The 26,941-nt window shown below is 30.6% G+C and overlaps 2 protein-coding genes across 2 annotated transcripts; one reads left to right on the forward strand and one right to left on the reverse strand.

Annotated features, from left to right (window-relative positions):
• Positions 1 to 63: 63 nt before the first annotated feature.
• Positions 64 to 17,567, forward strand: LOC103857696 (transcription factor MYB87). The gene is made up of 3 exons (XM_009134941.3): positions 64 to 10,599; positions 10,694 to 10,823; positions 10,978 to 17,567. Exons 1-3 carry the CDS (start codon positions 10,464 to 10,466, stop codon positions 11,627 to 11,629), a joined length of 918 nt encoding a protein of 305 aa, XP_009133189.1. The 5' UTR covers positions 64 to 10,463; the 3' UTR covers positions 11,630 to 17,567.
• LOC103857842 (1-aminocyclopropane-1-carboxylate synthase 8) lies at positions 17,422 to 26,923 on the reverse strand. Its single transcript, XM_009135127.3, has 4 exons — positions 19,147 to 26,923; positions 18,863 to 18,994; positions 18,603 to 18,763; positions 17,422 to 18,499 (listed from the first exon to the last, which is right to left on the reverse strand). The coding sequence occupies exons 1-4, from the start codon at positions 19,291 to 19,293 to the stop codon at positions 17,530 to 17,532; spliced, it is 1,410 nt and encodes a 469-aa protein (XP_009133375.1). The 5' UTR covers positions 19,294 to 26,923; the 3' UTR covers positions 17,422 to 17,529.
• Positions 26,924 to 26,941: the final 18 nt, after the last annotated feature.

Consider the following 26,941-nt stretch of genomic DNA (forward strand, 5'->3'; position numbering starts at 1 on the left):
ACAAAGGTTGACCAATGAGCATTCCCACTTGCAACTATTATTCCAATTCTATAAATTCGTATATAAGCTTTTATCGTATCAAAATTATATACTTTTAGATATTTTGCCATATTTTCTTATATACGTGGTTTGAAAAACAAAAATTATTTCAACCGAGAATATTTAGACAAAACATGCATTACATCACACTTATAGCTGTAATGTGAATTGCATAATTTATTTTCAATCCTAAAAAGTGTAATTTAAAAAATATATATATGAAATTTGAGTGACATCTAATAATGTTAGTTTTCCTAACTATATATTGAACTAGGTGTTTTGTGCAGGCATAATTATTTTAAAAATATTTATAAATAGATGCATTATCAAATCAGAAATCATTAAAAGAAGTTAATATTCATGTCTTAAAATATTCTATAATAATTAAAAATAAATCTGTATACATAACAGAGTTTTTCATCACAAGATAAATATTTTTATTATGTAAAATAAATTTGAAAACACTCATGCGTTTAAATATTTAATAAATTAAATATCAAATTTGACAAAGTTTTTCATTCTAAGAAATTATTAATTATATACAATTTATATAGGGATTTAGCTTTCTTTTTAAAAAAAAAATTATGATGTAAAATATTTTTTTGGATAACACAATATAAACAATTTTTAGATAATTATAATTATAAAATTACTGAAATTTGTTTTAAATTTATGGTTAACTATATTGACAAGGCTTTATGTTTCTTTTAATTTTTTAAAAAGAATTATGAAGTAAAATATTTTTTTAGATAAACATAATATAAACTGTTTTTAGATAACGATGATCATGTATTAACAAATATAATTATTCAGTAAGAGTATCATTGACTTTAGACGCTCTAACTTTCAACGTGAGAGCTCGATTGCAAAATATCACTTCGCAAATAATAGTACAAATTATTTATTTGACTACGTATATTCTTATAATATATACCACCAAGACATCTGATTTATTTTATTATTTAATATTTAATATTGTAATTTCTATAAAATATTACTTTATATTTTCAGTTGGATATAATAAGTCACCTGCATTTTAAAATGTATATACATCACCATGGCATGCAAAACCTTGCTTACAAATTGAAATTTACTAAATGTTTAATTAAATTGTGGGTTTACAAGGAGTGGAAAAATATTACTCCCTCTGTTCCTACAAGATCTATATTCTAATTTTTTTACATATTTTAATAAAACACATTAAATTTGTATAATATTTTGTGTTTATTTTCTTTCCACAATTTTAAGCCAATAAAATATCAATTAGTGCAATTAAGATTTTTGAAATTTGAAATTAGTTAATAAAACATGCATTGAAAATGTAAAAAATGAATCTTTTAAAAACAAAATTTTTCTCTAGAATATGTATTTTTAAAGAACGGAGGGAGTACTATTGTGGAAGGTATTGAACGTAGCAAAGCAGTCTGGATTCATCCAAATGATTGAAAAAAATCAAAAATATTTGATAAACCTTAAAGTTAGTTCTGAAGCAGACTAAAAGTTGTTAAAAAAAATGTTTTGACAGAATATTACCATATCAAACATAACAAATAAAAATATTAATTGCGGTTTATCTTATAAAGCAGGAGAAAACATTAGAAACAATTTAAACATGTAATTTACTAGTTTTTTACCTAACTTTTATGTTTGCCGACAAATTTTTTTTTTTTAATGTTTTTAATCTTGTAAAATATCTTGGAGCTGAAATGCTAATTTTACTCGAAACTCCTGCTTATTTCATCCTTCTTTTTTATTTATTCACAAGTCATTAGATGTTTATTAGGTATAAGGTTGAACCGGATTTTAATTATTATTTAAAATTTTTATATAAGAAATATTTGTTAGCTCCACGATACTATTTCTGAGTCTAAAAATTTTGAAGAGCGCAATACTTACTCCATGAGTCAACTGGCGTGTGACACTTTTGAAATCAATTTGGACTCTTTATCGAACTTATCTAAGTTTGTGTCTCTATCTTTTTATTGCTTTGCACTTGTGTTTTTAAAAAAGATTGTACATCATATATTTGATGTTGTCCTTATCCATGTAATGATTTAAAATATGAATGAAGAATGTGTTACAAGAAAAAATATAAGAAATATTTGTTAATATATATATATATATATATATTTGTTTGCGAAACAAAGTTAGTATAAAACATTATACATGGGGTGGAGATGCATGAAAAACATAGTATATGAGAGAGACGGGGAGACTTCTTAACTAAGAGACCACATGAATTGTCTCCCACTCCATGCTTTGCTTGAACAAGGCAGATATGGGTAACATGTCAGCTTGCCTACCAATCTCCAACCTCCTCAGTCCTCATACTACACATTGGCCCTTTATTTTCTTATAATTTCTTTTATTATTTATTTTGCTTAGAATTTAGATTCCGATCTCCACTTTCTCATTTTAGGTTCGGTTCTCTTGATCTGGCCAGATGTGTTGGGTGCTTAATTATCCACTGTGATTTCTACTTGCTTTTATTTTCACTGTATATTTTGTCGATTACCTACGTAATTCAATAATTTCATACCTCGTCATTTATAGTTCAAGACGCCTCGTCAGTTCATAGATGAATGAATAAGTAGAAAATGGATGTAATTAAGGGAAATAATTGGAAATAAAAATGAATACGGTTCGCCAAACAGAATTAATAAAGTGTTGAAGGACTTAACTAAGAAAGGCGACGTGGAACGTTTCATTGGCGTTGGTGTGTCCGTGAATAAATACTTATCTATCTCAATATTAATTGTAAAAAGTATTAATCTTATAAATAAATTTTTTTATCTAAAATGCTATTGATAAATAGATGATATTAATGAAAACATAAATGCATTTCAATCAGTTTCTTAATATGTCTGAAAAACATCTAAATAATATTTTTTATAAAATAGATGAAATATTATAGGTTTGGTTTTCATAATCGGTCCGACTAATCTCTTGAGAACATCTTCAACTCTATTTTATTTTCCTTTCTAAAATAGAGTCTAGAACAAAAGTATTTCAATATTATTTTATTTTACTTTATAATAAAGTAAAAATGGGCAACTTTGTAAATCAAATAATTTTTTTATTTTTTGTTTATTTTTTATTTTTTCTTTTAAAATATAATACAATTAAAATATATCTAAATTTTATTATAAAATTATTATATTCTAAAAAATATAGTCAACCATTAAAGATGGCAAGGAAAATGTTTGGCAAACTCATTAACACGTCCGCAGCTACATGACATTATTTAACGAGAAATTAGTCTTAGTATGATACCACATGCTGTTATTTAAGACTCGGGTGTCAACAGTGGAAAAAATCATGACATGATTTAAAGATCCAATATTTATTTTCTCAACAGAGACGAGACAAAATATCTAAAATTTCCAAAGTAAGGACGACGAACTAGTAATTGAATTGGCCGATAATCTAATCTAGTGGCAATCTCCCGATAAGACTATTCATCTTATTTTTCTAAATTTAAAATGTTATCCCACTTTGTTTTTCTAGAACATATCAAAATAATCGTACATTATACGACAAAAGATAAAACATGAAAAAGATCAGATTCAAAAACCAGATTTATCAATTTTTATTTTATTAGTATGAAAGGTAAAGTTGATGAATAAGCTGTGTGATATATAAATGCAAAAGAATCGTTCAATCTTACATTTTAAATATTTAGGAATATATTTAACCTTTAACCACCGTTAGTGGCCGAGTGGTAACGACCGTCCTGCAAAGTCCATCATTCAAGGGGGACACATGTATGAATATCGGCCATATCGAATGTCACAGCGTGGCCACATAGTGTTTTAAGCTACTTAAAAGTATTAGCGTAGGCTGATTCTGAACCTGGGATAATTATGGGCCTTCCAACCTTGAACATCCTGGTTAAAAAAAAATTTAATCTTATAACGACTTGTTTTATTTTTTCATCCAGATTAACTTTCTATATATGTTATAGTATGGTTAACATATTTAATAAATCTTTAATGAATAAACTATTTATATATAATGAAATGACTTTAAACTATGATTTAAATAACTTAGGTGAAAAGCCAATTGGCCCCTTTAGGAGTATAAATTTTTGTGAAACAAATGAGGTGTTTTCGACCAAATTATTAATTTTTTAAGCTTTTTAATATCCTACTTAATATTTTTAAATAGAATACCAAATAATATAAATGACGAATTTTTGATCAACACAACATATATTTATAAATTTCTTATATAGATAAACATTTATAGGTTATCTGGATGTGCAACACCATGAAAGAAATATTAGTGTATATGTATATGTATGTACCTTCATTTTAAATGAAGAACTTTTGGCATTGTGTAGGAAAATACATGATTTTAATCAAAATTTGGTAGGAAAATATTTAGATTTGACTTCTGAAAAGGTGGCGGAAATTAAACCAATAAGAAGAATGTGGAAAAGAAGGGGAGAATAAAGACAAAAGTGTAAAAGATGTCATATTATAAGAAAAGTAATGGTACATACAAAAAATTATATAATAACGGTGTGACCCCAATTTTTAATACCTTTCGGATGGGGTTTAGATGATTGGAAGATTATTTTTAAAATATGTTTGGACTTTGGACTAATCAACCCTCAACGAGAAAAGCAAAACAAACCTCAGCCACAACTACAACATAAACCAACAAAAATGCATGATATACGTTTGTTGATCAAAAAATGTATAATAAGAAAATTGGAACAAAAGTGGGAAATATTAGGAGAGAAAATAGATAAAAGGAGAGAAGTTAAAGTGGTGGTTCTCATGTCATCAACACTTGGGCACCATCTATCTATCATGCGATCCCTCGCAGACTTATCCACACGACATGAGAGATAAAAAGAGATACCAACCAATTACGAAACTCGCAAACAGTATAATTGTATGTCAAGTTCGACACGTGTCAGTTTCAGACATGTAGGTCCCTTCAATGATTTGGTATGATAGAGTATCTAATTCCGATTCAGCGCCCACATTAAGGCGTTTAAATATTTTCTTCAACTAATTTGTTAAAGGTGAGAGTAAAACATCTGTAAAAGGAGGATCAGTTTTGTAATCGGTTTATACCGAATTTATTTGGTTTATACGTAAAAGATTTGATGCTACTTTTCCCTTTTTATTTTACTTTTATATTTGATTTGGGTTTGGTTCAATTGGTTTACTTCTGTTTTGAAGTTTGTAACTACATGAAAAATAGATATTTCAAGACAGTTTGTCTGGTCCGGGTTAATTGAGAAAAACGATTAATGTATAAATAAGATAAGATACAATCTTCATAATTTTATTTTAAAATTTAATTATCTAATTTTATAATGATAGGGACCTAATATTTAAAATTCGATAATAATTGAGAAAAATGTACTTTTGCGTTATGTGTAAAATGAAATATTTAAACTAAGAAATAACTATTTGTTAAAGGAACACATGGCCAATATACAAAAGAAAAAAATCAACGACAGACATATAACAAATATCGAAAATAACGTATAACTTTGTTTAAAAGCGTGGAAAACATGTCCTAAGTTTCGGAGTTGGTTAATCAGATAGAATACGTAGTGGAAATTTATTATTATGCAGTTTTTTTTTGAGAAAGGAGTTTATTTTTAGTTTCTGGACAATAATTTTGTATAGTAAAGGAAGAACTCAGCTGGATGAATGATAGAAGCATTGTCTGGTCCTTTTTTTGTCACCTTCCCGGCTCTACGGCCAACCAGACATGTTGCTTTTCATGTCTTTATTTCGTTATCTTTCAATTTATTTATTTTTCCTTTTTATAACTATGCATCAGTCACATTAAGGATGATGCTTCTTTATTTGTTATAATCCCATTTCAAATATCCACTCAGTTTTGGGTAACAATAATGACACAAAAGATCTATCCATCTTAAGTTTAGATTGTAACAAAGCCACCAAAATTGACGGTGTAGTTTTATCTACGTTAATCAGAATATATACTTTGAATTAAATGCAAAAGTATTGGCACTCAGGATTTGATTTTCTGTTTTCAATGATTTTTTTTTGCCGAATGTCAAAAGGAATATTATGATGTTATCGTACATATTATACATATATAGAAGATTATTGTCGGACGAAACTTATTCTAACTATATATCATGTCTTAAGCGTGTGCTTATTAAAGGCTATCATAGTTTGCACGCTTAATGAACTTTATAAACATACAAACCCCTCCTCTTTATCAAGGCTACTGGAGTGTTGTTTTTTGGTTTTATCTATTTTGATTAGCTACATTGATCCTCCTCCCATTCTTTGATGGTGCTATGTTTTTTCAAAACTCTATAATGACAAAAAAAAAAAAAACATACAAACCCCTCTTCTTTTTTGTTAACAAAGAGCATCTACGAACAGATTTTTTTTTTTCGGTTTTGTGAAGAATTATCAACTATTAGCATTCAAACAAAAAATTTCCAACTATTCCTATGTTCTAAAGTTCAAAAGCTTGTAGCGAATATTACCCTCAAATGTAAACGCGCGCGAATAGTTGAACCATATTGGAGAATAGAGAAAGGGAATGATTGTTTATTTAAATGAATAATCGCAATAATTCATAGGATCATAAAACTGCATGATTATTAGGAATATAAGTAAATATTCTGTCAATCACGTCGAGATCTTGACTTTGTAAAGAGACGAATCATTGAGCCTTTGACAGCACTAGTCTACTCTAGGAATATATATCATTTACTATTATGAAATACTAATATATATATATATATATATATAAGAGAATACCTAAAGAATTTGCGTGCATAATTAATATAGAGCTTCTCGGCTTTTCGTTAAAATTCTGTGCTAAAAATGATTTAAGTAATAAAATAACTCAAATAATTATGATAATGCACAAATGTTTCATATTTCTTCCCTGTATTGATATTTTACACTACACTGATTATAAAAATATATAATATTCCTCACTACTAAAAGTTATGTCAAATCAATTAAGCATATACGAGTTTGAAATTGTTGGGGTGTAATATACATATACATTTAGGGAAAATAGTGAGTCACTGTAGTGGATTAGTGACGATGGACTCTCGTGTCTATAAAAAGACTTGTGAATACAAGCAGCAATGATGCAAGCTTTGTCTACCATATATATTGATATAGTTTTACACGTATGTGTGTATATCAGTATATGTGTCTGTGGTTGTGAAAAGCAAGTTAAAAAGAGAAGAAAGTGAAACGATGACCTTTCTTCTCGCTTTTGATTCGGCCTAATAAAGTCGGTGCGTCTCTCCGTGTCTTCGTCCTTCGAAATAGTCTATTATCATCATTGTTAGGTATCAACATTTTCTTTTGTCAAGTCTTGTAATATACTACTAGTTTAGGTCACCTTGTATATGATTAAACGATCTTTTTCGACTCCTTATGAAACTGACGTTTTAAACGAACCCCCTTATACTTATTATATTGTTTACATGGTGAATAAAATTATTTCTTAAAATATATTTGAGTGATTTACTTACCTAGACAAATAAATTTCACCTTCATCGTTTTTGATAACTTTAATATGCTAAAAGGGCTTTTATCATTTGGAGTCATTTTGATATGATTTGTTAAACAGATACTCATACACGTCGTGTTATTTTAAACTTTTTCCTGTTTGATACTCATACACGTCGTGTTATTTTAAACTTTTTCCTGTTTGATACGTGGTTACAATTAGGTAAGTTTGTACGTATGTTGGTTGTGTAATAAGTAAAATAATATATTATATGGACTGGTATTATGGATCCCACGTAACAGCAGGAGAAAGATGAAAATGAAAAAGTTTCCATTTCGTAAGAAACACAGTGCAATTTTGTTATTTTTCGCAACCAAAAGATCTTGAAAGATATCTGGGTCCTCACTCCTGATGGTGATTTTCACATTGATTGTCTTTTGATAATTGGTACACATCTTCTTCTACATTAGCCGTCACTATCGGTTATTATTATTAGTATTATCATTTTACTTGATCTCTTGCCTTTGCCTACAACTTTAGGTCTTTGCTTTAGTTTTACTTTGAAAAAGGCCGCATTATGAAGCCGAACTATATAAACATAGCCCAAATGTAATATAAATTAAATTTGAACCCATTAGAGAATTTGGACATTAGGTGGCAAAAAGTTTCGGAAGTAAAATTTTGGTCCACAATTAATAAAATCAAAAAGGCTCCCGTTCAAACCATAATAGCTCACAATCTTTCAAGCTGTTGGAATTAGGCCTCTTACTGTATAATTTAAAACCCATATATATGACCCAGATTCTATTGAGCCTTCACAGTTCACATATTCGAAATTGCAAGTGATAGTTCCAATATATACGATTAATAAATGTTTTTAATTACTTCATTCCAAATATTTAATCCACGTCGTTTAGACCATCTCCAATGAAACATTATTTTTTTTTTTATATTTTACACTAAAATAAAGTAACTTTATTATAGAGTTAGATAATATAGAGTAAAAAACAACATTCCTCTATATTTCACTCTATTATAGTGTAATTCTATTATATAGTGAACCATTAGAGCAAATTCAATTCTATTTAATATAAAATAAAAAGAAAAAAATAGTGTTCTATTGGAGATGCCCTTACAAAAAGATATTAAGAGATGAGATGAGGGAGAAACGAAATCTACGAAACAACACCACACACACTAACACAAACTATAATAATAAAACAATTCTCAAGTCATTAATCTTGTGAAATCTCACTTGTTTGTTCTAAAGTTTAGCAGAACTATTCCTCTTTTCTTTTGATAATTAAACCCTATGGCTGATCCCGTAACGCACTTAGTGCTACATAGTGGACTAGCTACCACACTGTCTGATCCAAGTTTGGAATACATTCCGGTTAATGCCAAGAGGTGAATAGATCATCTATTACGATCCACCGTGTAAACCACTTGGACCGAAGCTCAAACCCAAACTGGCTAAATGATGATAATTTAGTTTCCAAAGAAAATCGAACCCATGTGAATGCACACCAAATCCCAAGAGATTGCCATTAGGCTACCACCACTTTGGCTACAATTTCCTATTTAAGAGAGAAGTTCAGATACTTCAGATTTTCTCTAACCAGTGACTTTTGTTTAACGCGAGGAATATATTCATATCGATTCAATCATTAAGTTTCGATTTACTTTGAGAACCAAAATGACAAAGATCACGATCAATCTTTAGTTCTGTAAATAAAAGTGAATTGTTGGCCCAAAAGACCTAATCCAAGAATTGTCTCGTGGATTAGTAAAAATAAGTTTGAAATACTTGAGTCAATAACTCAAAAGTCGTACCTGCTTAATTTGTCTTACTCATTTACATATGTCGGCACTATATCATGATCAACCATACGATATTTACGTTTTTTTAATCGTGAAATAGAAAGGATCAGTTCAAATTTTCACTGTTATGAAAATCAGTAATCGTTTACATCTTAATTTCCATTGCACGAATCTGGTTTTAGACGTATCATGTATGAGAGTGTCTAAGAGTTTAAATTTAACTGATTATATAATTTACACTGACATCACTTGACTCCGTCAAGATATTTGTACTTGTCGAGAAGACCGATTCTTCAATAGCGTGTTGAAAAAGATATTTTAGTTAAAATTTTGTTTGTGGTTTTCTCCACTTTTTCTTGCAACCACTTGTTTTTTTTGTAAACTGGAATATACAAAGAATGAAATGTTCTTTGTATTTTTATTGTCATTAATCTTTCCGTCTCAGGTCAAGTCAGCCATTTGCTTTTTCATCTAGAAGATTATGATGGTTCAAAACACAATCCAAAATATAGATAAGCCGCTAATAAATAAATTAATAAGCAAATTCATTCACCTAGTTCTCGGGAAGGTGAATTCCTATTTGGATTATGTATTCTTTTTGGTGAATGAATTTTGTTTATTGAATCAAACGAAAGAGATTAGCGGAGGATATATATGATGGACTATAACACAACCATTAATAAAAAAGTATCTGCTACCACACATAGATGCTGAGATAACATACATGCGGGAATAACAAGGCCATTTGTTGTCACTTTTTAATCCTTCATTATCTCTTTGTTTACGTAATATATTTTCTTCACTTTCTTCCTAGAAATACTTATTAACATTTATTATACCATTACTTTGATAAAGTTTTCCTTGTTTGAAATAATCTTAAAGTACCCATAATCTTAAATTTTTTTACATTTGTTTGAATATTAGGAGACCGATTCTTCTGATACTTTTTTCCTCACCTGCACACTATATGTATACGTACAAACAGAAATCCACTTGTCATCATTCTTTGTTAAGTTTCCTGATATATATACATATTGATAGGCACTACGAAATATAGGTACCTAGACAGCAACAAACCCCATTGAGAAGAAGAGAAAAAAAAAAATATTTTTTTTTTAAAGATGGGAAGAGCACCGTGCTGTGATAAAACGGTGGTGAAGAAAGGGCCATGGTCGCCGGAGGAAGACGCCATGCTTAAATCCTACATTGAAAAACACGGCACCGGCAACAATTGGATTGCCCTCCCTCACAAAATCGGTATTTATATAAAACCACTTTAAGTTGTTTTACGTTTCATACACAATTTAGTTTGTCACATTATAGTGTTAACAATTTTACATTTTGATAAAAGGGATCAAGAGATGTGGGAAGAGTTGTCGTTTGAGATGGCTTAATTACTTGAGGCCTAACTTAAAGCATGGAGGCTTCACTGATGAAGAAGATTACATCATTTGCAGCCTATACATTACAATTGGAAGCAGGTTTATTATTTATATTTCTTATTCTTATAATATATACATCTTTCTTTATTTTATATATATATATATATATATATATATATCCATGATTCGTGAAATTTCATACACAACGCGGCATTTAAAACTGGTGTATATTAATTAGATTTTGTTGTTGAAGGTGGTCTATCATTGCCTCACAATTACCAGGAAGAACAGACAACGATATCAAAAACTATTGGAACACAAGGCTTAAAAAGAAGCTATTAAGCAAGCAAGGGAAGGCAATTCATCAACAACTTAGTCTCAGACTCGAGCCGGAAACAACATCGAAAAGATCATCATTTGGTCAAAACCAGATCCTAATGTTTCATGATGAGAACGCGAAACCGCCGTTGAACCAAACCATACACAGCAAAATGGTGGATCCATCAATAACATCCTTCGCCATGGAAGAAAAAAGAATGGTTCCGGTATTGGAATCATATTCTTGGGAACAAAACAAGGTTTGGCTTGATATTGATCATGATGCAGCTTCGTCTTCTTATCATCATCACGCATCCCCACACTTTAACTCCATGACTAGTAGTAGTAGTAGCATTGGTACTAATTCACCTCTACAAATGTCTCACTACACCATAAATGACAATAATCAGGGTGATCAAGAGATGTTCTTCATGGCCGGGTTTGAGAATCTTCAAGACGAGCTATTCGATGAGATAATCAATAACATCACGACAGAATTCGAGTTTCGTGGAACGGAGACGCTGAACAATAACTGCTTGGGTCATGAAATCAACTCCTTCGTTGATTGTCCTCTAAAAGATAATTAGTAGATGATTGATTAATGATTAATTAGATACTGAATATTATATATCTTATTTGTTTACGTGTTATCTTTTAAGATGTTGAAGGTATGGAACAATAAAACCCTAGTGTGTGTAACACATTTTTTGTTTGCCTTTTTGCAGTTTGAATAAATGAAATAATTTTATTCTATTGTTGTCACTGTTTATTTATTAATGCGAAAAGCTACTTTTGTGCTCTCGTGAGTCGTGAAAAAAAAATTCAGGTAGATGCTGAAATAATGGGAATCCTAGAACTTGATATTTCTACAGTTCACACAAATGATATGTTTGTATGCTTCTTTTATTTTGGGCTTTCTCTGATTTATGCCGGTTTTGTATCCGTCAGTATATCTTTTAGTGTTCACTTAATAAAATCTGGCGTATGTAGTTATTGAGCAGGTAGGAGGGAACCATTCATCAACACCATAAAGATCAAAAAGCTGTTGACCATAAAATAAACTAGGGAGACTTTGATAAATCTGTTTCTGACTCAGTAGTGAGTATCCCCAAAAGTCAAGACATTGTTATCAACTTTATTTGGATTTCGTTGGATACTTCTAAAGATGAATGTATAAATTTTAAGCATTTCATATGAACACTAACATAGGTCGTCATATTGTAATTAAAGTCAAAATCATTATCATTTTGAATTATTTGTTAAATGTTTCTTTTGTAAGTCATTATCACTTTACATTATTTGTTAAATTTTGATTAAGGAAATAAGAGATAATATTTTGTTATAAAAGTACAAATAAATTCCCACGAAGTATACATGTAATATAGGTGCATGATGAGTGATTGTGTGAACAGCGGTGATGCAATGTTTGAAATGGACATATACCAAACAAATCAACTACAATTTTGCCACCAATTTTCTTGTCACATTAAAAGACAAAAATATCACATGTTCCTGGTTTAAGGTTCAACTTGTGGATCGACTCGGTACAGGGTAAAGGAAATTATGCATCCCATAATTTTTAATCGGTACTTAGGGTTTGAATTGATGAGGTTGTAGCTTTAGTTTTCATTTTAGAATTTAGGTTGTAAGTTTTGACTTAAAAGCTTATATTTTGTTATTATCTTTAAAAAAATAAATTGGCTGTATTTTTTTATAATGGTAAAAAGGTAATGATTGGCTCATAATAAAAATGTAAAAGAAAAAAAAAGTGGTTGCCCACAGTTTCTATACTTATCAATAAAAGCTTATAATGGGTCAAGCCCAAAACCAAAAGTATATCAGTTTAGATTCCCATTTTTTGTGTTTCTATGTTCTGGACAAGACTTCTAATGCATGGGCTTCTGGGCCGTAATTTCATTTTACGTTAATATGATATTACGAAACCCTACTTTAATCCAAAGAAAATATATGATTCTAACACCCCAAAAAGTATAAAATTTATTCTAAACAAGTAAGAAAAGTCGACCCAAAACACAAACAACAAACCTAATCCAACCCAAACCCACAAGAAATCTCGACCCAACTGACTAATCATATTATGTATTTGGGTTTGCATTTTTCATTTGCGTACTTGTTGGGTGTGTTCTTTAGGTTATAGAGAAATTTTATTTTTTTCTCACTATCTTTAGGTTATAGAGTCAATTTTTATTATTTCTAATTACATTTATTTTTTTTACTAACTGAGCCACTAAAGGGACTAGGTTTACCTTACCCGGCTATAACCATTGAACTTGTCTGTATCAGGCCGTCTATCTCACTCTTCAATTCATAGCTTTAAAAACCCTGCTAGAAAGTTAATCACACCAGGCCGACTTGCTTCGCTAGAAAAAAATTCCACTAGTATGTACTGCTGAGAGTGAACTATGTTACTCGGAACAATATCTGAAAGGAAGCAAATTCTTCCATGTTACGGCACATACTAAGACATATTCTAAAAATGACAGGCGGACTACCAGCAATACGAGCCGTTCACTATGCTCAAAACTACACCGAAACTACGTTAATTAATTTAATTGAAATGTAGTTTGCAACCATAGTGCTATTGCATACACATTTTTTTATTATTTTTGATAAAAGACTTGTTGTCACAAATGGCAGTATATCAAATGTTTTATAAGTGAAATTGAAAAAAGGAAAATACGTGAACTTTCTATATAATTAATTATTCATGACTAACAAAAAGAAAGAAATAATTTGTTTACTTCTTCTTTTATTTATTGAACATTAGAATCTCTTTACTTGATAAAACGATTATAAAGGTAAACTTTTGTGTTGGAGAAAGCTTCTGCAGAGACAAGAATAGCTTTCGGCCTTTTGTCTTTGAATTATATACAACTTTGAAAGTTGAAAAAAATCCAACTTCGACTCCTCATTCCATGGCGACATTTTGTGGATGAGAGTCAGAGCGAGACCTTTTCTTATTGAATGATTTCGAGTTTTTTCTTGCAACTTAATGATTTCGAGTTGAACTTTGAATAATAGATGCAAGATTAATTTGATTTGGCACATACAACGTAGTGAAAAAAAACTTAGATACATATCACGGCGTTACTAACATAAATCGAATTTCAAACTTAACTTTATTATTTCATCGAATACAAAATTACTTATAATACTGAAATAATAGAGAAGAGCTTAAAGCTCTTTGAAAAACGTAACGTCATGTCCTCAAAGTTTCAAACATCAAGACATATACTATTCCACGAAGAAAGCAATGCCATTAGTCTCCAACACAAAAATGTGACTATGGATCTTTGTCTGCCTAGTGTTCTTTACTACAAAGAGGTGTTTAGCTTTCGGTTGTAGTTGTAGGTATAAGATTCAACCTAAAAAACCTTAGTAAGAATACGAGTGAACGAAAAGCAGATGATGTCTTCATTTATATCTACTTTTTGAATGTGAAAGTTACTGATATATTTTTACTATTATTACTTTCCAGTCGTATATCTATGATGATTGTATTTTATAGGGCCCTATTTTATAATACTAACATGGTAAAAGAGCTGTAGCAAATATATGCCGGTTATAAAAGCCCTTTCTCAATATATATATATATGCTGCAATAGACTGACATACATAACAACTAAAGCATATTATAAAAATTCAATTGCAACCATTACGAATAAAAAACCATGGTCATACTGCAAAAAAACCATTACGAATAAATATTAATATATAACCAAACAAAAAATATTAATAGTTCGGACATGGAAGCAACGGAGGCCCGTGCACCATGGTCATGTGGCCCCGGATGCGTCGGTCTACGCAAACATAACATATCGACCAATGACAAATATACAAATACAAGGTTGGTCGAAAATGGTAGAATATATTTGCGAAGTAACCAATCAGAAAACGTTAGCAGATGTTCTCTGTTTTCTTTTGCCATGTGAATCCCACATGACACATTGACATTTGACAACTATCCCAAAGACATCCATTTCGCATCTGTGCATTTATTTACCGGTTACTCCATCACGATTATATAAATCTACTAAAGTAATTAATATTTAGTATAAATTATTTTTCATACAATGTATAATAAATGTGTGTTTGGAGATACGAGATTAAGAAACTGTGATAACAGTGTTTTTAGGTTTTTCATATACTCTCATATTTAATGAATATAAATTTTGGAGTGTTACTGTTCTTGAAAAGAGTTTGTGGTCGTTATTCTGATAGAATAATCTTGAAGGATTAGTAATTTTAAAATACCGGATGATATACAAATGTTTAACCAATATTTGGGTTTCGACGGACGTTCCAGAACAATCATGTACTGTAACAAGATCAATATATCTTTTAAATTCCCATGTTGATTACATATTATAATCCATGAATCCTTTTAGTTTTTTTTTACTCAATACGTATCAATATATTTTTAAGTGAAATTAGCAAACTACCTATGATGTGATAAGTTTTGTGTCTATCAACAAAAACACCATGATGTAGAATTTAAGATATTAACTTAATTAAAAAAAATTGTGTATATTTGATGCAATTTCACTATTTTTTCCCACTTTAGCTTATGAATAGATTGTAGTAGTTGAGATTGGTCTTATTCTGCTACCAAACATTTAATGTACTCGCACCATTTACTCACTTATAAATTAATCAGATTATCAGCTAATGAATTAGTAATTAATTTTAATTATATAGTGGCAAAATTGTATAGATTGTCAGGTCTGCGAATGTACACATGGCTGTGAGTATATAAAAGGGAAAATTAGATAAATAGGACACTTTGAACTTAGATTTGTCACATTAGGATTTCTAGAAGATATTTTAGGAAAATAGGATTTTAGATCTTGTAAAATACCAAAATACCCTTAATTTACTAATTATGTTGAATTTAAATTATAATTTATAATAATTTTCGTAATAGATTTTAATGTTAAAATTAAAATCTATAAAAATTTAAAAAAAAAAAAAATTAATGGCATTATGATCCACCGCATAATCCTCACACACCATTATCTTGAGCTGCTTCAACGTAGTAGTAGTTGCTAATGTTACCATTCGACCACGCCTTTCTTTGTCTACCACGAAACTCCAGTCATCACCGCGACTACACATCCATTCACCCGATTTGACATAGATTAGAACCATGTTGTATTGATAGAGAAAAGAGAGATGATTATGTCGATGAAGAAAAGAGAAACACAAAGAACGACGACAAAAGATCATGGGAGAAGGAGAAAAACGTGGGAGAAAATATTCTTGGAGATATTTAGGGAAGATTTAGTTTAGATTTAGGAAACATCTTTAACCGATTATGGAAGTTTCCATATTTTTCGGATTTCCTGTAGAATGTATAACCTATGTAAGTTAGAACACAGTAGAGTAGATGTGAAACATATTCTTTCTTAAGCGCCACATAAGGTAAAAGACAGACCATATCATGGCTCCAAATATAGATATGGTATATCAACGCATTGTGGCTATATGTCGTTATCAAGCTCAAGGTATAAGAAAGACATCTTTCTTGATTATAACGTAACGTAACCTAGCTTTGGTTAGCATATATAAGAAAAGATAGGTTACGTTGTATACCAAAGATATATCTATGTATAAACATTAGTAGCCGATTTCTAGACTAAGTAGATGACCAGAATGAGTATTGTAACTGTAGCTAGAAGATGAAATAAATATGATTCATTTAAAAAAAAAAATAATTTAAACATATATATTGTCATATTTATGTTTCCAATAGTTTTGATATTTTTTAACATTTTTAAAATTCAGTTTATTATTTTTTCCATAAAAAAAAGGTAAAATATGTCTAGAATTGCCCAAAATATCAGAAATCCTATTGTGACAAATAAAAGTTCAAAGTGTCCCATTTTTCTAATTTTCCCATTATAAAATGGGTATATCTTTTGACTTTCAATGTTATTTTTCGTTGACTGACAAGTCATTTAAACGAAATCGATCACTTCAAAACCAGTTAAAGCGATTAGAGAATTTAATATTGAATGCACCAACTTATGTCTATTGTCAACTAGAGTAATAAAGGAATCCTCCTTGTTATTCAAAAAATTAACAAATGTGAACATCATAGTACTAAGAAGTAGATTTTAATTAATTACATAATAATTAATGAACGGATTTATTGCCCGGACTCAAATTACGGCTTCTCAACCAGAAATTTCGCCGGCAAATGTTTAATACGTGGCACGTTTTAACGTAAAATTGAAGCAATTTTTTGACAATTTTTTCTTTTCAAATATTATCATTAAGATGTGAAAAATATTATACAAAAAGCCACACTGCAATATCCGGTTTCACGTTCGGACAGAGTGAACTTTCTCTCTAAAACTATACCAAAATATAAAATTATGATAAAAATACATATGACGGACAATCACATATAAATAGTGACCTAAAAATCATATTTATTACACTTTGATTAAATGAAAAAACCAGACTATCGTTCCTCGGGCTCTCGATCCTGAAACGATAGCCGGAAAACCCAGTTAGAGACTTTCATCTTCCTTAAACTCTTCAGTCTTTGATGTTCACTTTGACTTCTTGTACTAGATGACGGTCCATCAACGAACATCTTCAATCTATTCATCGCAACCTTTAGTGTTTCCTCGCTCATATTCGCGAAACAAACCCTAAACCAACCCGGCTCGTTGCAATGGCATGAAGAACCGGGAGAGATGTTAAGCTTAACCTCGTATACGATCTTTTTCCATAGCTCAATCTCGGCTTCAAACGTGTTAGAACTCAGCAGGTGTCTCATGTCGACCCAACAAAAGAGTCCGGCGTTGCTCTTGAGACACTTGATGCCCGCAGCCTCTAGACCCGACACGAGCTTCATGTGACGCTTTTTGAGTCGGATTTGGTTCTCTTTGAGGTAGTTCTTGGTGAAGTTTTTGTCGGATAACAATGCTGATAAGAGGTATTGCGTTTGAGAAGAGATTAGACCGAAACTGGACATTTTTGTCGCTGCGTCGACAACAATATCATCGTTAGAGTAAATAACTCCAACGCGAAAACCAGGCAGGCCTAGATCCTTAGACAAACTGTAAACGATGTGGACACGTTTAGAAACATCGGTGTTTTCGAGCTTTTTCTCTTTGAGGACTTCCATGACGCTGATGAATCCAGGAGAAGTGAAAACGGTACCCGAGTAGATCTCGTCGCTTATCAAATGTATATTCTTACGTGACACGAAGTCTAAGAGATGGTTTAGTTCGGTTCGTGTTGTCGTAGTACCCAACGGGTTAGATGGGTTGGTTATAAGGACTCCTTTAACTTTTAGGTTAAGCTTTTGAGCTTGCTCGTAGGCTTCTTCGAGTGCGGATTTAGTGATGCGGAATCCGTTTGCACTTGTGCACTGGATCGGTACGATCTCAGCTCCGGTTCTCCATTTCAAATCCCTATCAAATCTGTAATTTTAAAATGTAAAAGAAAAGTGTTCTAGTTAGCGTAAGTTTCATGTTACTTGTGAATGAAGCAACTGTTTGACAAAAAAATAAAAGGTTAACTAACCCTGGATAATATGGAGTAGGCAGCAAGAAAGCGTCTCCAGGATCAGCGAGACAGAACATCAGAGTTTCATTAGCCGAAGTAGCACCCGCGGTTAGGACAAGCTTTCTCGGATCAAAAGAAACTCGGTTTCCTCTATTTTCCGACATGAAATCCGCCATGGCCTGAAAAATAGTTATGACAAGAATAAATAAACATGTTTACTAAACTATTGTAATTTTGTCCGATCATTTTAAAATACTTCGATATATATATAATCTTACCTTCTTGAAGGAAGGCAGGCCATGATAGTCTTGGAAAAGAGCTAGTTCCCGGAAAATAGATTGGCCTTCTCTTTCGAAGTTTGCCGCTTCGGGGTTCTTGACAAGCCATGCTTCGATAAGATCGAAAGATAACTGCAAGATGGTAAGCAAGATCGTAAGATATACATAAAGTTCTTTCTCAAAAACTTTATAGTTTCTGCTATGCATTGTTGAGTATATATATTTACGATACGTGGCGTTTTAAACTTTTAGTGATTAGTCATTAGTGTACGTGATTAAATTACCTGATTTTCTGCGAGACCCATCTGGATAATGCCGTCTGGGTTCTTGATGTTGTCGTAAGGGTTCTTCTCGTATTCCTCCCAACCCAAAAAGTACGAAGAATCTTGGCCATGAGCGTTGCAAGTAACTTTTCTTGACAATAGACCCATTGTTTAGCTCTAGAGAGCGAGAGTGTAAGAGAATAAAATGGAGAGAGGGAAAGTAGATATGGAAACGAAGATTTGAGAGAGAGAAAAAAAGTTGGTGTTTTGATTGGATTGTGAGTGTTGTAGGTAGCTATGATCGAGAAGTCACTAGGCATGTGTGGATGTTTATATATAGTTTTCATGCAAGGCCACGACAGAAATTGTGTGCCTAGCATATGAATTAAATTACGCATGTCGATTCTTTTGTATTTAATTAATTAAGAGAATTAAAAGAATAATAATCAATTCACGCGTTTCCATCCACCGTCCCTGCTCACTGAAACGAGCTCAACTTCAAGAGTTATTATTACGCTTACCACAGCGGTTTACGCCTCTCTTCTAAAGTTGTTTTTGCTTGTGTGAGTTTAAAGTTACTGACTTATATTACTGTTAGATTAAAATTATTTAATTTGGTTAATTAATGAAAACTGTTAGTATGTTTTTTTTGTCGGATGAAAATAGTTATGTAGATTGAAGAGAAAAACAGTAATGTGATGTAACAAGAATTCAACTTGTGATTTATCAAAGAAAAAAAGAATTCAACTTGTTAAATGAGATATAAGGCGACGACCTATGGAGAAAGAAAACATATATTGGCAACAGATAAAAATAATAAGAACTGGGAATGTGAGTTGGTCAAAAAGGGGAACATGTGAAATTGTCATTGCTGCATTTAGGAACCCTTTGGACCGTGTTATTGTAATGTTGGTCCACGCTGCTCCATGATCCACACATGTTGTGACGTGTGTCGGCTGTATTTGTATTTCGCGCTCAACTAATAGTCTATTTATATATCTTAAAAGAGTATTTATTTATGTAAAACTAATTTATATGTTTCAAATATTTCTCTCTATAAAATTTGACAATACTACAATTCGAAGCTAAAAAGTATTGGAATGATGTATAATGTTACATCGAGTTTAAGGAAATGTAGTAAACATGTTCACTAACCAAATAAAAATACTATGCAATTATGCATGATGACGTGTACAAACAAAATTAAAACGTTTTGAAACCAATGGGAACAAGAAGAACATGAAATCTTTGAACGACTGATATAGTTAGTTTTCTCGCCGGAAACGTGTCGGAACATACTAAGCCCAACTTAAGCATGTAAATTCCATTACTAATAAATGGCATAAGTACCTATTTTTGGCAAAAAGATATATAGTTGGATATCCGACCAGTAATTAATTAACTATTTTAAGGTGTGAAAATTATACTCGTCTTTCTAATTTCATATCTCATTCTCATCTTGTATTTCCCGTTATTGGAAAATTGGTCCTTCTTGTGATGCCGAATCACATTAACTAGCAACATGTTTTTCAGTTTAAAGTTTAAACACATGTCGGCTATATTGCGTTTGCTTCTTCTTTTCATTTTTCATTTTTTTTTTTGATAAAAGATATTCTCTTTTCATTTTTTGTTACTTTTGTTTTACTTTATAATTTATGAATTATAATTGTTTTTATATTGTTTCAGCTGGTAACATGCTAAAAACAATAATGAATATTAAATTAAAACTAGTATTGTTCAACAACTTAGTTACATGTTAAAAAACCTAGTTAAATGTTCAGTAAACGCGCCATTAGTTTGTAGCTCCCTGATTAAGAATCAGTGTCCCATTGTAAGCATATTGTGATTACCACACCTTAATTATGAAACCAGTTCAATACATTACGCACTTTTATTTTTAAGTTTTCAAATGATTACCTTTCTGTCATTCCATAAAGATGATTAAGAACAATTGTATAGAGAGTCCATAAACTTAAAGAATCTCTCCTACAAAACTTATGGTGTTATTACAGTTTTTAATTTCCATTAAAAGAAGAACATAATAAAACTTATTTATTATGAAATGTTATGTTTCATGAAATTCTTATTACACCTCCTTATCTCCATATTTTCTTTATTTTCTCATAATTAAATGTTTTGTGCAACATTTATATGATCTTTTGTTCGCTACAGCTCATTCAACAAACTTTTTTCTAATCAACACGTCAAGTCGTTAACGGTATTAGTAAAAATGAACTCTTCAACGTGTGATAAATGTTGCATGAAAAACATGATAATAGTTTGCTTTGTCCTTGGAAAAATATCAAAGGCGAAATGTAACATGATGGGATCCCCTATCGGGTTTTATTTTTTTTCTTAGCGAATATATCAAAGATTTACAGAAAAACTATATTTTCTTTTCATTGATTAAAAACCAATACAGAGGTTGACGACAAAAAAAAAAAAGATTAAAAACCAATACAGACAAAAAAAGATTTTTCATGCGGTTTGATTAGAAATCCACAGAATAAAATATTTTCTTTGTAAAAAAAAAAGAACGATGCGGTTTAAATTACTGATATATGATATAGTTTGAAAGTAACTCGAATGTTCCTGACCCATATAATATTTCATGTTTACAAATACCTTATTATAACAAAATTTCTAAATTAGAAAATATTGACATTTCATAACTGCATTAGGAAAGTAATTAGTTAGTACTTAGTACTGTATTTTAAACTAAGAGTAATATGTGATATATATTTGATTCTAGAACAGAATGTTAACAAGAGGTCGATTAATATTCGATTTCTTGAAGTCCTCTGTGTATATTTTTTCAATATTTTAATACTCGGGTGTTCATTCGCATCTTCATACGATGCTTCATTTCTCACTTTTTGACGTTCAGAGTTTGTAAATTATAAAAAGAAGTATTTCGCGACAAGTTTTTGACTCTTTGAAAAGTGTTATTGTACGATTTGCCTTCTGGAGTGACCGGAATTTCCAAATATATGTTTGTTAAGTTTGATAATTCATTGATTATATGTCAATTTAGTCAAACTTTGGTCCGAATCAAAACATTTAATAGCTTGCCAAGAATTTTCTTCGGCTGGAGGCACGCATATGTATCATTTGTCAAACTACATTGATGTAATATTGATATTCTTGTTTCTTCACTACATTTCAAATATCGGCTGACTTCAAAGTTAGTACTTTGACCTCTAAGAAGTTATAGTTGGTTCAATGTATATATTTCACAATTTTAGGAGACTAAAATCTATAAAATATGATGGAAATCACAATAGACAAGTATACTACACTACTATTAACATAAATAAAATTGTACATACTAATCAAATTTGAAAGGTTTTATCACGCGTGCACGTTGCACGTAGCGGTGCTATGATAACTTTTATAAGTTTCTATGTTATATTATATTTGTTTACCATTCAAGAAATGATTAGATTATCACATTAAATCTATTGTTGTGTTAGTATCATTGTTTTGTAACACTAACACAACAGTAGATTACAATTCGGTGCAATGTTTTTAACTGGAAAAAACTAATAAAATAACAAGAAGAAAAATTTGGTTCTAAAAATCGGTTTAGGCGGCAACTCGATCATATCCGAAATGATTTTCTTAAAATCTGATTTATACCGATTTATATGATTCAAATTAGTTTAAACTGTTCAAAATCGGTTTAAATTGGTTAAAATCGATATAAAATTGTCTATAAATGTTAAATTAAGCAATAATATTATTACAAATCTACAAATTTATCTATTTTCTTCTGTTTTGTATATCTAATTTCTATAATTCATCACAATAATTTTATAATTAAACTTTAAAATTAAAATATGTCATATAAATGTATAAAATATATAAAATAAAACAATAATTTACTAACGTCTAAGCTTCGCCTAGGCCCTGAATAATCCGCCTAGTCGCTAGTCCTCTATAAAGCGCCTAGTTAGCCTAGCGATTTTTAGAACATTTAAAAAACTAATCAAGTGACTACTAAAAATCGACCATAACTAACAATGAGGGGAAAATGTCGTTCCAAAAAAAAATCCTTTAAAAAAAACACTAACAAGGAACAAAGAGGGATTATATAGGGTCCTTATATGATCTTGAGATGCAACAAAAATGGGTCCATATGTATATCTTCCGACAAGACCTTGCTTTGATCTGATTCTTTGATGCGCTTTGTGACCTTTAAGCCGAACAACAAGAAGTGAAGACAAGATGCTGTATAATTCCAAAAGGGGTGCAAATCCCAAAGCATAAAACTACTATGGTTAGCATTATGTTTTTAGTACGTATAATTAATTTTAAAGTTGACAAATGAGATAAATCAGCACTGAAACATGATTTCCACAAATTAAATATTGGATTAAGATTATATATAATGTTTTTTTACTGAAAATATTTATAATGTTTTGAGGGGAAGGGAAAACAAACAAGCAATATACAGTTGAACTGGGTCTCTAGTTATGAAGATTTTAAAAGCATTGGTATGACGGTAAATTAGTATATTTATGGAGATTGATACATGGCATACTATTCAAATTAGGGTTTACTGGTTTAACTTTAGTAATTTGATTAAAAAATAAAAATGCACTTGTTTCATGAAATAATATAGTGTGGCGCGAATGATCCAAATTTTAAGAAATAAATGACTAGGGATGTAAGAGAAGAGTGAGCACGTGAATGCCCAAACGCATATATGTCCCACAGTGACAATGTCATATATTATGTGTATGCAAAGTATATGTATATAAAATCAATAGCCACGATGTGAATTTCCATGGAGTGGGTTTTATAGTATTGCCAATGTATAAATAGTTAATTTTGTTGTTTTCTGATAAATAATTTGGGTCCTATATTCAAATTGAGTGCCAACTAACGTGACGTTCACGTTGCTCCGATCCTCAAGAATGTCCTAGGAGAGACACTATATGGACCAATTTGCTTCACCTCCTCCATAACGTAGGACCCTTCTTCAACCCCTCCACTTCAATTTTACATTACTTCCTTTGTCTCCCTTCCCTTCTAAATAAAAACAAAACAGCTCGAGATTTGTAGTTTTAACAACATTTTCAAATGTTATCCAATTTTATATGTCGTACTTTTGACTCGGATGACAATAGTGTTTGGTAAGCGATCCAAAAACGACAATACTATCCGGTACTGTTGAATGAAATTGATCCTTGCTTTGGTTGAAGTAAAAAATTGACTTCTATATACGGTTTATTTTGTCCGCTGTAAACATGAAAGATAAGAATCTTAGGGACTAATCCAAAATTGGCTTAGCATAACCGTATAAAAACCTAGTCCCATGATTTAAAGAATATTGAAGTGACATGCCCACAACCATATTCCCCTGACATGGCTTGAAAATTTAGTTGCTAATCCTAAAAATAAAATATTGAAAATATTTTCATATGCGTATCATCTTATAAAAAACAAGTATTACAAATATATTCGATATGCATAAGCAAACAGTATTTGTGGCGTATTACTTTGTACATATAAGTCTTACTTATGGTGGTTATTTAGGTCAATGAATTTCATTATGTTGAACGTGTATATGGATTAGTTTTTGTTAAAAATATGCGACAAGTTGGAGTGGACTTAATTAATGTCCGTACAAGTTGGAGTCAATAAAAACACGCAACACTAGACGGGATGATTCCAATAACAAAACGCGAATTACTTGGAAGCTTACATATTTGTGTAGTGTTTCGGCGTTGATCATGTGTCCCTTGTGGGTGTCGTTAACAAGTTGCAGACGTGATCGATATGTACCTACATTGTCCAAGTCAACGAAAATTACGCATACTATGTAAACTAAATCCTTATTATCCATAAAGTCTGAGACAAATTACTCATATTATGCTTGAAACAGTTAACTATAATCAAATATTCATAATTGTAATGGAATCGCTAACTCTTATCACAGCATTGTTAAGTATCGTTGTCTCTAGCAGCGTGCGTCGTCTTTTACAACTAAAATTCTAAAAACATTCTTATCGCCATTAACCAAAAAAAAAAAATCTTGGCGCACCGTTAGCTTTTAGTAACGAGTAAAATTTTAGATAGAAAAATGAGTATTTTTATAGAAAAATATTCTCAGCTATGATATATGTTTAAAAACATTGGAAACTTTATCTTTATCGTGGATGATGTATATTTCCTTCTTTTTTTTATTGTAAGTAGTTTTAGATGAATGTACAAATATTAAGAAAGTTATTAATTTTTTCAAAAATAGCATTTGAAATATAGATTAAGTGTACTTAGACCAATCATAAATAAAGAATATATTGTTTGATCGGTAACAATATACCCAATAAAATTAAAAATTATTTAAAATTATGAAAACTATTTATATTTTGAAACAAACAAATTTTAATTAAACTATTTACGATAAAAAAAAACAGAGAGAGTATATCAAATTAAGACAGATAAGTATTTATTTGACTGAACAATAAAAATTTGAAAACGTCAACAGAGATATTAATGGTTTACAGCAATGTGTGAGGAAATGTTTTGTTAGAAGGGGAGTTTAATTTATGGGAGACGTAAGTCACATTATGTAGGAGCGTTGCGTAGGGCATGTTTGTGTATGGGAGTGATAGGTTAAAATCGTTGTAGGCATATTATTTTTTAATCTACTATTATTTTCACTTCAAATTAATTCTCGTTATAGTATTTTTCCTGTTTTAAAATCTAAATATATAAATTTAATAGATGAGATCTAATTTAACTTTTCAAGTCAAAATGAAACCATTCGACATGTTTTTAATTTATATTAAAAATGTGAAACCTAACCGACACTTATTTTGGATTGAAAGGAATTAGTTACAAAAATTTGGTAAAAGAATAGTTACAATTGGTTTACATATAATTTTTTATTAGCTCAGTCCACATAATTTTCTCTCGCTTTTATAACTAGTTTAAACATTAAAATTATTAAAAACGTTAACCTAAAGATAACAATCTAACTCCGCCCCTAGGAAGGTTGAAATATGGTGATGCCATCCATGATGATAATAAAGAGACTCAACATCATAATGATGAATGGTAGGTTTAATGGACTACTAATGGGCTCCACTCCTTAATGAATATAGCTCCAAACCATTTTTGACCCCTCTCAATAGTTTTCATATCATCCATCGCCCATTCCCTCTTGTTTTTAAGTTGAAGGTGATTGACATTCTATTAATCATTTGGATATTCTGAAGTTTTCGGTAAACAGTTTTCACAATTTTCCTTATAATAAAAGATATATCAAATGTTTAAACTGATATAAAAGATTTTCTACGTCACTGCAGAATTCACATAACGACTGCAAGTTTTTATAGACTTGGACCCTAGATTCTTCCGGTAACTTAAAAACAGAAAGCCAACATAGTAATAATGAATCATATAAAAAACAACTGAATATCCTGGTAAGAGCCTAATAACATGCCAATCCAAACCCATATCACAGGTAAATAATACTGCATGTAGTATATAGCCCATTAAGTGTGAGTACTCAGCTTATAGCCCCAAACTCGTGCGTAAGTAGGAAAAAAATAAGTACTTGCGCATGCTCTCTTGTTAGATAGAAAAATGGGAGAATTGGTAAAATAATCAAACAAAAAACTAAAATTAAAATTTAAGAGCATCTCCACTGCGGGTTCTATCCATTGGAGTTCTAAATATGAATATGTGTGTATGTATATATTGTATATGTGTATGTAATTGTGGAGTCCACTAAATAGTGTAGAATCAATACCCAAAAGTTCTAAAAATAAAGTTTTTGCAACTTATCTCATCTGACATTCTCTCT

This window comes from Brassica rapa, chromosome A01, assembly GCF_000309985.2.
Source record: "Brassica rapa cultivar Chiifu-401-42 chromosome A01, CAAS_Brap_v3.01, whole genome shotgun sequence".
NCBI lineage: Eukaryota > Viridiplantae > Streptophyta > Magnoliopsida > Brassicales > Brassicaceae > Brassica > Brassica rapa.

Bases quoted from the DNA above. Each gene is read 5' to 3' on its own strand.
- LOC103857696 (XM_009134941.3), top strand. From the start codon at position 10,464: ATGGGAAGAGCACCGTGCTGTGATAAAACGGTGGTGAAGAAAGGGCCA. The intron at 10,600-10,693 runs GTATTTATATAA...TTTTGATAAAAG, and splicing joins TGCCCTCCCTCACAAAATCG to GGATCAAGAGATGTGGGAAG. The intron at 10,824-10,977 runs GTTTATTATTTA...TTGTTGTTGAAG, and splicing joins TACATTACAATTGGAAGCAG to GTGGTCTATCATTGCCTCAC.
- LOC103857842 (XM_009135127.3), bottom strand. From the start codon at position 19,293: ATGGGTCTATTGTCAAGAAAAGTTACTTGCAACGCTCATGGCCAAGAT. The intron at 18,995-19,146 runs GTAATTTAATCA...ACCATCTTGCAG, and splicing joins TGGGTCTCGCAGAAAATCAG to TTATCTTTCGATCTTATCGA. The intron at 18,764-18,862 runs GTAAGATTATAT...ACTATTTTTCAG, and splicing joins GCCTGCCTTCCTTCAAGAAG to GCCATGGCGGATTTCATGTC.